This window comes from Fundulus heteroclitus, chromosome 22 (assembly GCF_011125445.2).
Source record: "Fundulus heteroclitus isolate FHET01 chromosome 22, MU-UCD_Fhet_4.1, whole genome shotgun sequence".
NCBI classification, from domain to species: Eukaryota; Metazoa; Chordata; class Actinopteri; order Cyprinodontiformes; family Fundulidae; genus Fundulus; species Fundulus heteroclitus.
The window spans coordinates 32540902-32554736 of NC_046382.1; the positions used below are offsets into that span (position 1 = coordinate 32540902).

Consider the following 13835-nt stretch of genomic DNA (forward strand, 5'->3'; position numbering starts at 1 on the left):
CCAAGCATAACCTCACTGATATCATCTCCAGTTCTGCTACATGTACCGGCAAAGCCAGGCCGACCTTGACAAACAACTGTTTTTCCTGAACATGATGAATTTAAGGCAGAAGTGCAGATTTACACTTTGATAACACAATCTGAAATATAGTGCTAAAAGTAAAACACAGGAATGTCATCGGACCTGAATTTGGATGTGCATCACTGCAAAAGGTCCAAACTGGTCAGCGCACTGACACGCTCCACCCTAAATCTGCTCAGCTGTGCATCCTTCAAGACAAGTCTGAGTAATTATTGCAAAAGGTAGTTTGATTTTTTTAAGAACTGATAACTGAGGATATAAAAAGCGAATAAAAAAGGAACTGACTTAAATGTAAAGGGGATCTAAAACAATCTTCCAGTCCTTTCATTTCAACTCGAACAAACAGCAAAACCAGAATAAAAAGATGTTTTAGCCGAATCAACAGCTCTGTACTTGAGATCAGTTCACTAAACAGATTTAAATGGCTCACTTGTTAAGTTTGATCCGTTCTTCAAAAAAGAAATCTAGTGAAGAATTTTCTTAATATTTCCTCTTGTGTAGTTTATTTTTGTTCAGATGAAAAGGAAACTGCAGCAATTATTTTCTTTCATATCAATTAAAGATCAACCGTAGTGATAACAACAACCAACATGTTTTGAAGTCTGTGAAGCGAAGAAAGGCTGATTGTAAGATAAAACCTCTTCAGACAGGACTGAGAACATCTCGTTTTCACTTCTGGGTAAAGGCCAAGTTTGTCTTGTAAATGTTCAGTTATGATCAAACATCCTCCTTAATGTCATTTAGTTTCAACAACTTCTGCAATAAACTAAATCCAGATTAGTGTCAGCTTCGTCTAGAAAGAGAAAGGAACGTTATCCTGCAAAGAAATTGAGCATCAGCAGATTTAAAATTTGAAACCAATACAAGAGATTCAGTGGAAGCATGGACGTGTTGCAGAATCTGGGCTTCACATTTCCCAACATCTGTTCAAATGTATGGAGTCAGAGTTGTGGATGAAAACGTGTGTAGTTTAAGCAAAAGCTTAGACGGCAGATTCCCTTGACGTGTGTATTTCCGCTGTAACCCTAAATGATCAAAAACCTAATGAAATGTGACGTATACAAACAGGTCCTCTTTATCTTTCACAGAGATATGCAACCAAAAAAACTGTTTTACCTCGACGTGCACATGAAAACTTTTGATTAAGAAAAGCATGTTACCTGATAGTAGGCTTTAATCTGCCTGATGAGAATAGAGAGGTTCTGAATGCGCAGCGTGGGGTCGTTGTTTACTTTCTTGTTGGTCCTCTGCACCGTAGTTTTGGGATTTCTGGACAGAAGACAAGAAAATGACGTTAGAGGAGTGACTGCTTCTATCTAAAACAGACATAGTTTCTATCAAACCACTTCAGGTACGGAGAGGAAATCTGTTGGTGAAATAAAGTGATTCTCAGTCATTTTATGACCTCTATACACATGACTCGGTTCCCATGACCCCCCGAAGCAAATTCTCTGGCGTGCATATTAAGGTTCTTAACAAATACCAATGGCCCAGACACATTCTTTAAAACATAAAACACTTAAACTATAATCCATTGTCTAAATGCGTCTCAGACAATTTAAGATCCTAAAGTTATTTTTTTTTCACTGCCTCTAAAACCCCGTATATAAGCGGCATCAATGCGGCGTGTGAAAAGGGCTTTTTCCTGTTGAGATGTTCAGATTGTGCGTTTCCTTCACAAGAGAAGATGCATTAAGCTAGATGAAATGACCAGTTAAAGGCTGAGGTTTACTAAGAGAAAACTACGAGGCTTAGTGTGATATTTACTGTTCCCCTCGGGAGTGCTGACAGCGCGCAGACCTGCCAACGCTTTGGAGAATCAAGGAAGTTATTAGGAAGTAATACAGGCTGATTTTATCATGTGGAGGAGATATTAAAAGGAGCTGAGGTCCCAGGCCGATGTGCTTCATCTGTTTATTCAATTATTTCAGCTAAAAACGTTCTGTTGACCATGACTTTGCTCCGCATACATACAGATTTAAAAAAGGACCATTAAATCTGACAAAAATGTATACTTTTAATAAATCTAAACTGCAGCTGTGGAATCCATTCATTGTTTATAACCTCTTATCCGTGCGTGGTCGGCAACACGGGACACACACACACACACACACCTACAGGGCAAATTAGACAGACCAATGATCGTGTTTTTTGGACTGTGGGAGGACGCCGAGTCCCTGGAGAGAACCCGCTCCTGCTCAGGGAGAACATGCAGAAAGAACCCAGGCTTGGCTTTGAACCGAGGACCTTCTTGCTGCGAGGCATGGCAGCCGTGCTTCAGCTACCCCCTAGAATCCACTGTCCAGCTAATCTAATGTAAAATATATATATCTGAGTCTAAAAGGCTGCTGGACACAGCTGAAACAATGATTTGCCTTCTTGTCAAAACAAAAAAAGAGTGCAGGGGGAAAAACGTGGAACATCTTTTCTGTGCTGTGAAAGAAACAGATCCTCCGCAGTTTAGGAGATTTCCCTTGGATTCCTCTAGAGAGACAATTCCCATGTACTCCAGATTTCTAGTTTTTGCTGTTTCATATGAACCTCGGTCGACGAATACATGCAGACCCGATGACCTATTTTTAGGAGGTCAAATGGCAGGAACGTCCTCCTCAGACAGAAGGAGGTGAAGGAGGTGGGGGCTCAGATTGTTTAGAAATGCGTGCATGCAGTGTGCAACAAAAGGCAAGTCATGCATGTACATGCCTCACACTGCATGTAGCCGTCTGATCTGTTTTACCAGCCTGTGTGTTTCCATTTACCGTTGGTGTTAAACACATCTTTCTCAACACTCAGTAGAAACCTATAATCAGTAACCGTCATGCTTGTTCTCATAATGAATACCAGAATATTTTCCAAGTAGTAAATATGTAAGGTGTAAATAAATGAACCATCGTTAAAAAAATAAAAAAGAGGTTAAGTTGGAAAAAAAACTTTAGCAGTCAAACAAGCAATCTATAATTTAATAAAGGTCAAACATTAGATAAAGGAAGTTACTGAGGGCAGAAATGCAAGTTCTAAATAAAAAAAGCCCTTTTATCTGATCTAGTCGGCTAATTTTTGTGCGTGTCAGTGAGCCTCGGGTCGGCCTCCACCCTCATATCCGCAGACAAACGTTTATGCTAATTGGAGAACACAGGGCTCTTTTAATTCTGGTTTAAATGAACCCTCGTGTGACCTCCCCCCCCTTTCACACACACACACACACACACACACACACACAGCCCTTTGCGAGCCCGTTGTAGGGGGTCTATTTAACTCGGTAATTAAAATCACAGAGGACCCTCTAATCCTATCAGGGCGAGCAGGGTAATGTAGGGAGGGAGGTGTGTGGGAGAGAAAAATGGCATTCCGTCGTGGCCGCTGCAGTCGGCTGAAAACACGGCAGCCACAGGAAGAGAGCCAAAACGTCACCTTGCTGACGCCTCCCCAAGCCGGGGCGGCCTGACGGCCTCTCGGAGGAGCAGGCAAGTAAATACGGCGACGGCGGTCAAAAACGCGCCCGTTACCTCCCCTTCTTAATCCTGCTGCTGCAGTAAACCGAACACTTTAAATACACAGAAAGATTAGGGACAGGCAGCCAGGGCCAGGTCGACGGCCATGACAGTAGGCGACTCTTCAGCAAGACGAGCCGTTGGTGCCGTCCGCGCTCGCCGCAGCCTCAGACCCTGGGGCCGCTGGGCTTCCTCCTCCGCCTCCTCCTCCTCCTCCTCCCTTGTTCTGCCTTTGATTGGCTGAGTGGGTTATGGAGCAGTGTTAACCTATATATGACAGGCTGAATCAGGCTCAGCTTGGGCAGCCACGCACATGCACAGAACGCGGCCTAAATGTGCACACACACACACAAAGAGGACGCGGGCTGCATTTGGCCACGTGTCGGAGCTGGGGATTAAACGCTGAACTGTCCCGAGCACAGCGGGCCAGTGTGGGCTTGGCCCGCCGACGGTGCAAGGAAACACGGACAGAGATGCGTTTAAGCCGACTCGGGTCCGAGGTGATGGAAGAGGACAAAACGACACTCGCTAAAAGGTCTGATCGAGGTTTAAAGTTTCGACCAGCATCTCAAATCTAACTTTTAATATATACCCCGAAAATGATGACACTAATGTCTCCTATTAGTAGGCAAACCAGTGGACACTGAGAAAAAATATAGTGCATACAGAAATAAGCTTTATAGTGACATTAATTTGTAAGCGTCAATGGAAAGGGGAAATAATGGCACCACCAGGTCAAATCTTACAGGTTCAAGAGACTACTGCAGTCAGCGCCATAACATGCACTCACCAGCCTCTTTATCAGGTGTAAGTAGATTGAAAGCGGTGTGGTTATGGTGTCAGACAGTCTGCTCCAAGGCCCTGAGCAGCGAGCACATGACCAAAGCCCCTGGAAATGGGATTGTTTTTCCATTTCTGTTAACACATCTACAGAATGTTTTAACCCCACTGAGGTTAGGGTTAGGGTTAGTGTCTCGTCTCTGTGTATGAGACACTAGGATGAACTCAACCTGCGTGCAAACACTCCCTCCTTAAAAGGGAGGCACCGTTTTTACCATCAATGCCGGAAGTTCACGTCGGAAAGTTCTGGACATTATAACACGCGGAGACCGGGAGAAAAGTAACCAGTCCAGCACCTTTGGGATGTGGTGCGACGGGACATTTGCATAACGGACATGCAGCCAATTAATCAGCAACTGCCTGATGCCATCATGTGAATATGGACTGACATCTGAGGTCTGAAGGGAAAAACTGGTCTAACCAGTACTAAAAAGTTCTACTTAAACGAAACGACCCTATTTCCCAGATCGTCTCTATTGCTGGGGTCTCTTAATGAAATAGTCTCCTTTTGGTTCAGATGCATTAGAGCCCACATAAGTACTTATGTTTGTTTACCAATATTATACCTAAAACGTGTCGGCATCAGAAAGACGTCGTGTACCAAGCAACGTAAAAATGGCAAAAGATTGATGCAGACTTGATCATTTATGGATGCAGGGGACCCCTTAGTGTTCCTCCTCTCACCGCTGCATCTGCAGGACCTGCAGCTGGACTCATTTCTGACCGTTCAGTCAGGATCTTGCATAATAACCAGAATTACCTACATTAGAATCCTACAAACTATTCCTACACAGGGTGCAGTCCTTTCATGAAATCACTTGTTCCTCTATGTGGAACAGAAATATTATACCTGTTTTTTTTACTACAGTCGTGCTGCTAATTCTCAATGTTAAGCTGCAGTTAAAGGAACACAATAATCCTGCTGATGTTTTAAAGCAAATGTCTGTGATGGGCACAGGGGGAAGGATTACACATCCCTTAAGCCGCTGTGAAGATAGGAACAGATGGACAAAGTGTCGATTCGGCATAAACTGCAAAAAGCGGCACTGGCAAATAAACGGATAATGGAATCAGATTAACTGGAAGTCTGAAAGTTAAACAATTAAAGCGAATGCATCGCTACCGTTCAACCTCACCTGTGGAGTCCATGCCTGGAAGACATGCAGGTGCCTCTGCGCTGCATGGCGCCACAAAGCAAAAGGAGAACCCACAGATGTTACTGCAGATCAAACATCCTCTTGGTTATGAGGTTCACCGTGACTCGCATTACTGCAACTGTGCGTCAGACCCTCTCTCCCCTTAAGGTCCCAGCTGTGGTTTCCTGACAGACGTCACACAAAACCTCCTGCTAATATAGACACAACCAGCCTGGCCTGACTCAGGGATGATTATAAAGGATGCGAGATGAAGAGCCAGCTCTTGTAGAGGCTTCCCCTGTCCAGAAAGCAGCAGTCAGAGAGAGACAGACACCCAGCGGCAGATAAGACCGGCTCCCTGCTTCAGCCCAAGAATCTGAACTATGTCTGCTAGACCCTGCTTCAGACAGTAAAGAGGAAAAAGCAAAGCACAGAGAAAAGAAGTAGTGGCAATGATGAAGACTTGAGACAACATTAAAGGTCGGGGGTCGAGTATGAGTGAGGGTTGAATGGAGATGAAAGGAGAGAATGAAGAAAGATGAGAGTAGCAGTGAGAGGGCTGTTTTCAGGTCAGAGACGTAGCTAACCATTAATGCCTGAGCATTCCCCGTCATCCAGCTCATCCTAACAGCAAACAGGCTAAAATCATTTGCAACCGCACTTTAGCTCAGTTTTTCTGACGGCGTTCCGACCCCTAACCAGGAGTCTCTGGCTTCGTTCACACTGCAGCTTGAAGTGACCCAATTCTGATTGTTTTGCCCATATGCGACCTGGATCCGATCTTTTCATGACAGTCTGAACAACACAGACCAGATTTTTTCAAATACGACCCAGGCCACTTGGATATGTGGTCCTGAATCAGATACGTATCTGATCTTTTCAAATGCGACCTGTGTCTGTACGGCCGGGTCGCATTAATCCGACCTTTATGTCACCGATACTCGACAAACGTCACTATTCTGCATCCTGCTATGCAGAAGCAGGAAGAAAGACGACACCCATAGTGGACTACAATGAGAAGAGCAGTCAGTGGACGGAAAGGTCCGGTTAGAAAATAAATTAATGACCGCAAAATGCGTGCCAGCATTATAATCCATGTTTACTTCCGCAAACACTGAGGACTCTTGCTACGTGTGACGTCATCGCGTCCTCGAGTGCGCATGCAGGACACTTTGGTTAAACGCATTCAGTTCACACAGAGGATCACATACAAGTCGCACATATTTGGAAATGTGAACGGACATGCAAAAAAGTCGGATTTCACAAAAAAAAAAAATCGGAATTGAGCATTAAGACCTGCAGTGTGAATGTAGCCTCTGTCAGTTCTGGCCGCTCGCACTTGAGCGACCTGCAGCTGGAGCGCTGCTGCTTTTAAGAACGTGGAGATGCAGATCAGCAGCTACGTTTACGTGGACAAAAGTAGTCGGAATAAAGGGCCCAGCGGAACGCGTCGCGTAAACGAGCCGATCGGAAAGAGATTGTTTTCCGAATGAGACGGGTGGTTGATAATCCGATCAGAGCGCATTGAAACGTTTGTCAGGATCAAATTATTCCAAACGTGGTGAACTGACCCAAACGCACGACATAAACGTGACGCATCTCTGCGCTTCTACTGTTGGTGCTCCCGATGCAACCTTTGGATTCCTAACATTAAAAAAGCTAAAATTTGTTATTTATTCAGTAACAATTCAACTGGGAGTTGAACTTATATTTTTGAAGGTTTTTTTTCCTTTATTGAAGACTCCTAGAAACAATTACATTCACCGATACTTGCGTAAACAGAGCGCTGCTGTGTGACGTCTCCTTTGTGGTTTTGAGCCGTTCAGACAGAAGTGTGACGGCAGTCACATTTAAGAACAGTACGAACGACCACCCAAAAAAAAAACAACAACTGGAAGCCGACTAGTGAGATAACTCCTAAAGAAGGGTGTTGTGCCACTGACGAGAGAATGGCATCGACAAAACATGAAAGGGAGACGTTTCACAGTTAGAGACCTATTGGGTCTGGGGAAAAACTTTGAGCTGTGGTGTACAATCATCATCTGAAGTGAAACGACACAGACCAGAGATCCAGCTACGCATCAGTGCAGAGAGAAAACTCTGGAGTAATGGCTACGGGAGCATGGTGGGAGAAGGAGCTCTGCAGAGAGCATCAGCTGTGCCTGGGCCGGCACGGGTTAACGCCGAGCTACGATGAAGAGCGCTGCTGACCCGGGTTGCTTAGTAGATCTCCAGGCCAACAGCAACAAAACAAGAGCTAAATAAATAAAAGCAAACTTCCATCATTTTTTAACCTCTCTGTTCCATGGATTAGTCTCGATTGTTTCCCCCGACAGGCTGAAGACGACAGAGTGAAGAGTTCACGGAGGGGGCCAGAGGGCCGGCGCTGCTCTGCAGAACTGCCAAGGAAGCAGATTTCAGACGCGCGGTAGCTCAAACTTTAATTGGCGCCTTCTTGCTGGGCGGGAAAGCTAATTGGTCTGGCAGCACTGCGGAGGCGATGTAATTGGCTGGATGATGTCAGTCACGCCAGGATGAGGGGAGTGGGGGGGGGCCGGTGCCATCTGGGTGTCAGTCAGCGAGCCGTTAGATAATCCCGGGGTCGCCCGCTACGCTCCCCCGTCCTGTCCTGACGACGACCGCAGCCAGACGCTCGCACAGCGCCGCAGCAAGGGACGGACAAACCACTAGATCAGGGAAAGATTACATGATCATGTCCAGTTATGCTCCTAAATAAGAACATTCAAGCGTAAATACTTTTGTATTTTGGGAATACATTATAGTTTGTTGACTTTGAGGGAGTCAAATCTGTATATTACTGTATTGTTAAATGTAAGCGCTGGACTCGGTGTTATAAATAGGAGCTTTTGCAGAAACCAGAAACCCCCTAATCCAACAGGAGAGAAGGAGAAAAATCCAGAGGGGTTGGGCTTTTGGTACGCTATGATTAAACCAAATGGTTTCCATTAATTATCCACGCCGGTTCTTCCAGTACGATGGAAAAAAAAAAAAAATCTACCTAGCACCCCTAAACTAGTTTTATTGAAAGAATCTTTATTGGAAGGTAGCATTTCTTACTACTTCGTTTGGTTCAACAAAGAGGAAAGCTCAGTCTGTGAGCCGTGGTTCTTCTCAGAGCGGGGAAGCAAAGAGCGTCCAGCTCCTAACCAACAAAGTTTCTAACCAGCACTGAAGCCCTTTGTGTGGGACGGCGGCTGGGCCAGACGACTACCAACAGCTGCCTCAGCCCCAAACCAAACGCACAGGGAATGAAAGAAAAAAAAAAAAAAAAAAAGAAAAAAATCCCTCCATCCATAAATACACACACTCCCCCACAAACACAGGGCTGCCTATGACAGGCGCTCCCTGACATCCTGCAAGGCCGGACCCTAAGCCAGTAAAAGTTCAGTCCAGTGCAGGCCGTCCTCTCCCACAGCTCTAAACCCATCCACACAAAGTTTTTATTCCCCTCACACGGCAAATATTTGCAGGCGGCGACTCAGATTCTGCCCGGGTCACATGTTTTCACCTTGGAGGAGCTGTCGGCGGGGCCAGCCGTCATAACTTTCCCCAGATCAGCCGCTCTCTCGCCTTTCGTCAGCGTGCAACGTCGTGTCAAAGGTTGTTGTCCTTTAAATTTTGGCAACATTTCCCCCGTTTCTGTCCTACCCCCCCTCCCTCGCCCTTCCCCCAAAAATCCTTCCGCTTGCCAGCATCCATTGGTCCCACAGGGGGGAGAAAAATGCTCTGAAAATACCAGCGACTCGCTCTGTTTCTGTGGAGCTTACGTGTAAACAAGATGGACTTGTCCAGCTGAAGCTTAAAAAAAAAAAAAAAAAAAGAAAGAAAGCCTCCCAAAACATGTTTCTGCTTGGAAACGGCAGTCAGAGGAGCCTGAAGGAGGAGGAGGAGGAGGAGGAAAACAAGTTCTGGAGAATGAGACAGAGGAGATTGTTTAAAACTGAGGAGACCGCTGGCCGGAGCAGCGGGAGGTCAAGGACTGAGGAAGGAGGCGACGGATGGAGACATGACAGGAAACAGCCAGTAGGCTTCATCAGCTTTCTTCTTCAAAACAAGGGCTTCTTCTTGCTCATTTTTCACACTCACATTTCATACTCTCCCCTGCCTAAGTCTCTTCTTTTTATCAGACTTTATGGAGATGGACCAAGACGGACGGCGTTTGAACACTGGACTGTTTTCTGAACAACGGGTTGAGGAATTAACTCTTTCCCCCCACACTTGTCACCTTAAAAAACAATAAAACCAATTCCATACTTTCCCAAACTGCATGTAACCCTATAAAACATAAAAAATAACCCCACTTCTTCCGACGTCAACACGGCACTAAGCGCCTCTATTCAAACGCCTTAGATCAAAACATAGGAAAACGTTAAATGGTGCCTTTGAAGGGTTTTTTTTATTCAACTTATTTCTATTTTCCCCATGCGCTACTTTTGACTCCTCTACCAAACAAGTTTCCATCCTCTTACGGCGCGGTAAATCCGGCCAGGCTGGCAGGGAGACTTTGACTGGCGCTGACGGGAAGGCGACGCGAGACGTGCCGCGCGTAATCCCCTCCTGTGAAGTGACAATCCCCCCTCGACTGGGAGAAGCCGCGGCTGAACGCTCCTTCGAGACTAGGGAAGCGGGATGAAGTGCTGACAGTGGAAAGCCTGGCATTAGTGGAAAAATTAAAATAAAAAAATATGACAAATCCTAATAGCAGGATGAAGCAGCCTGGAGCCAGACAAAGGAGTGGAAATCCGTCTCCTCTCTCATGCCAGATGCATAATTCAGTGAGCGGATAGACACAGGTCGGGCTTTCTATACGTCCCTCAGCACCGATAAACAGAGCAGTCGGTCTAATTTTGCTTTAACTGCACAGAAAAACCAAACAAACATGTGCTTTTGGGTCTTCCCTACATAGCTAGCGTGCATTTATCTCCAGCACAGATTATTAGCAGATACTGGTAGCTCTCGTGCTTAAGGCTACTATTTGCAGACTAATCTGCAACACAGCAGGGGGGGGGGGGGCACCTCAAGGAGCAGGGTATCTTCCGATCTGCTGCAAACGACAGCGTGGGCTGATAAGAATAATAAAAATAAAGACAACAAAGCGCTGGAAAGTGGAGCAGCGCACCACCTCCATGCTCCACGGATCAAAGACGCAGCAATCAGCTGGCCAGACACGGCCTCATGGGCTCCCATCAGATTGGCAGGCCACGCAAGTTTCTCCTCATCAAACCCAAGTGATCATCCACTATGTGAACCAGGAAAAGTCTAATCTCTACCACAGGAGCCTATATCAAGACACTCCCTGCCAGCGCTGAGCTCTCACTAAAACAGAGCGGCCTTTGTCAGGAGTCTCTGTTGAGAGACAGGGATCGATCAGACACGCATCAGAATCTGTCCGTCCCCCCCGATCGGACCCGGCCGGTGGTCTACAGGTTGCTCTGTGTGGAGCAAAAAATAAAAACATCTCCCCTTTTTCTCATCCGTTAGGCTTCACTCTCTATAAATGTGCATAAAAGGGTCAGGGAGATGTGCTTTGACGCATAAACTGAGATAATGGTGTAATTCCTTCGTTTTCTAAACCTGCGGCACATTTTTAAATGCATTATAATCCTTGTGTGTGTGTGTGCAAATAAAAATCTGAATCAGCAATTAAAATACTGACTGCTGCATCTCCACAACAGCTGAGAAACAGCAAACCCAACACTATGCACTGCATCCCCAAAACAGGGTCCCTTTGTGCCGCAGTTGTTTGACTTGCGCAGAGGGGTGACCCTTAAAAAAAAAGAAGAAGAAGAAGAAGAAGGAGAAGAAGAAGGAGGAGGAGGCCCTGAGGGTTAAGCGTCATTATAACCCTTCTGCCGCAACGTAAATAATCGCAAACACACACAAAATAAAAAAGGCCACTGTGCTACGCGCCGGCAGCAGAGCTAGTTTGGCATGGCCTGGTTTTTGGCTAATTCTGTCCCCTCCATGTAGGCCAGAGCAGGAGAGAGAGGCCAGATGGGACCGTCTCCCTTCCTGTCACGTCACTTACATCTCCAGCATGATCTCGTTCAGGTAAATCCCGTCCACCAGCTCCACGTATGCCGATAACGGGCTGCCGTCGGCCACTGTCGAGTGCCCCACACTCTTCACCTGTAAAATAAATAAATAAAATAAAGTCAAATAATAATAATAAGCGGTGTATTTGCGGGGGAATATGGTTACTAAATCCTTCCTTACCCAGCAGACCAGAGGCGTGAGCATGAACTGCTCCAGCAGTGGGGTGAAAGCCTCGTTTTCCATCTTCCTCTTTTACCCTTTATCTCTCCGCAGATGTGCGAGGAGGGAGGAAAACGTGAGCGAGATGCGCGCCTGGTTACGCTCCTCTCATGTTGCTTATTCGGGGCTGAACACAAAGCCGGGGAGGGGGGGAGCGGAGGAAAAGCGACGTTAATCTTCACGACACGACCCACAGCTGTGTCAGATGCCAACGAAGGGGCTCGGCTTCCTCCCCGGGAAACACGGGGAATCACATTTTTCTTTCAAATTCAAAATGTGAAAGAAATATATATGTATATGAATAAATAAACCCAAATGGGGATGTAAGGTCATCCAGGTTCTGCTAGCTCGGAACAGGAAAGGCGGTCAGAGGCGGCGAACCTGTGCCAGGTAAGCTGAATGTGGACCGTTAAGGTTTCAGCACCGGGATATTCATCCGAGGCGGTTGGTGTCCTGCTGCAGCCGGGCAGATATGGTTGGTAGGGGAGGAAAAAAAATGTCGAGGTGTTTAAGGTCCTCCGGGTTTCTTCTCGTATATGGCCATTAAAGTGACTTCCAGACGTGTGCAGCCGTCTCTGCTCCCCCCGAACCGACGCCGAGCACCGCGAGCGAGTGAGGCGGGGAGAGCTGAGAGAGGATGAGTGGAGGACACGAAGAACCGCCTCCCCTGCTCACCGAGCATCTCCCTCCGCCCTCCCCGCTCTAAGAAAACTAGGGCATGGATCAAAGCATCCTCTTTCCCTTCTCATTTCCTCTGAGTCATTGGCGAGGACTACTTCTTAGTCAACATTTTATCATGCAAGTCATTTTTTTACTAGGCTTTTATTACAGGATGGGGTGAAAGGAAACGAAGCATTTTTTTTCTAAATAAAAACCGATTCCTGTCTAACTTTAGCCCATACAGGAAAGGCTGTTTATCAGCATGTTTAATTTCTAATCAGGCTAAAATAAAGGTTATCATTATTGCCCTCTTTGTCTGCAGTACTGTAGATTAGAGGACGCAGGGATGCTACTGACCCCTGGCGGGGAAACTCTGCACAAGACGAACGGACGCGGACATTGGCACTCTAGTGCACGATATGTAAAAAAAAAACAAAAAACAAAACAAAAAAAACATTAAATTAAACCGCATAATCTCACTCTGAAAATGTGGGAGACTTCTAACTTGCAACGCACGACTTTCTGTTTCTGAGAAGTCCAAATTTGAAGTCCCACATACGGACATTTCTCTCAGCCACTATTCAAAAATAGTAAAGGCATGAGATTTCCATAAAGCAGGTACTGAATAATGTGTTAATCTTCATAAATCGTGGCTGCCAGAAAATAGTGACTCAGCACGCAGAGCCTGGATGACTTTAAATTTTCTGCTTTTAAATTCTGACAAGACAGAAGTTGTCATGTTTAGACCAGAGTCCTTAAAAAATAAACTTCTTACTCAACCGCTTAATCAGGATAGCATTACATTGGCCTCCGGTAATAAAGTAAAAAACCTTGGTGTTTTTTTCGACCAAGACATGTCATATTAAACAGGTTTCTAATGTTCCCTTTTTCACCTCTGGGAAACTGCCAATAATTAAAAATATTCTGCCCAAGAGTGATGCTGAAAAACTAGTCCATGCATTTGTTACTTCAAGGCTGGACTATTGTAATTCCACTGTCCACCGTGACTGTACGCTCTTTCAGGATGAAAGTCAAGATACAATGCAATCTGCTGGGTTTCCTTAGATAGGAAACTTTTTGACTAGTCTGTCTGGATGATTTGATTGAATTTGACTTCGTAAAGTGCCTTGACATGTCATGTGTGCTAAACTGGCGCTATATAAATAAAACTGAATTGAATTGAATTCTCATCTGTGTTTTTAGGCATGCTGCGGGGCCTGAGGCATGAATTTTGTTTAGATGTTAACATGGAAATGACAATGAAGACCTTGAGCTATAAGGCTTTTCCACATTTTCACCTGGATTAACGATACGCTTGTCTGGTCCTGTACCTTCAAATATTCAGGCTGAA

At 45.6% G+C, this 13835-nt stretch overlaps 1 protein-coding gene across 1 annotated transcript; it reads right to left on the reverse strand.

The window, feature by feature from the left end:
- Nucleotides 1-1223: 1223 nt before the first annotated feature.
- Nucleotides 1224-12490, reverse strand: LOC118557069 (girdin-like). The gene is made up of 3 exons (XM_036126072.1): nt 11786-12490; nt 11598-11698; nt 1224-1350 (listed from the first exon to the last, which is right to left on the reverse strand). The coding sequence occupies exons 1-3, from the start codon at nt 11846-11848 to the stop codon at nt 1224-1226; spliced, it is 291 nt and encodes a 96-aa protein (XP_035981965.1). The 5' UTR covers nt 11849-12490.
- Nucleotides 12491-13835: the final 1345 nt, after the last annotated feature.

Coding starts and splice junctions, on each gene's coding strand:
- LOC118557069 (XM_036126072.1), bottom strand. CDS start 11,848: ATGGAAAACGAGGCTTTCACCCCACTGCTGGAGCAGTTCATGCTCACG. Junction 11,699..11,785: donor TCACGCCTCTGGTCTGCTGG/GTAAGGAAGGAT, acceptor TTTATTTTACAG/GTGAAGAGTGTGGGGCACTC. Junction 1,351..11,597: donor AACGAGATCATGCTGGAGAT/GTAAGTGACGTG, acceptor TCTTCTGTCCAG/AAATCCCAAAACTACGGTGC.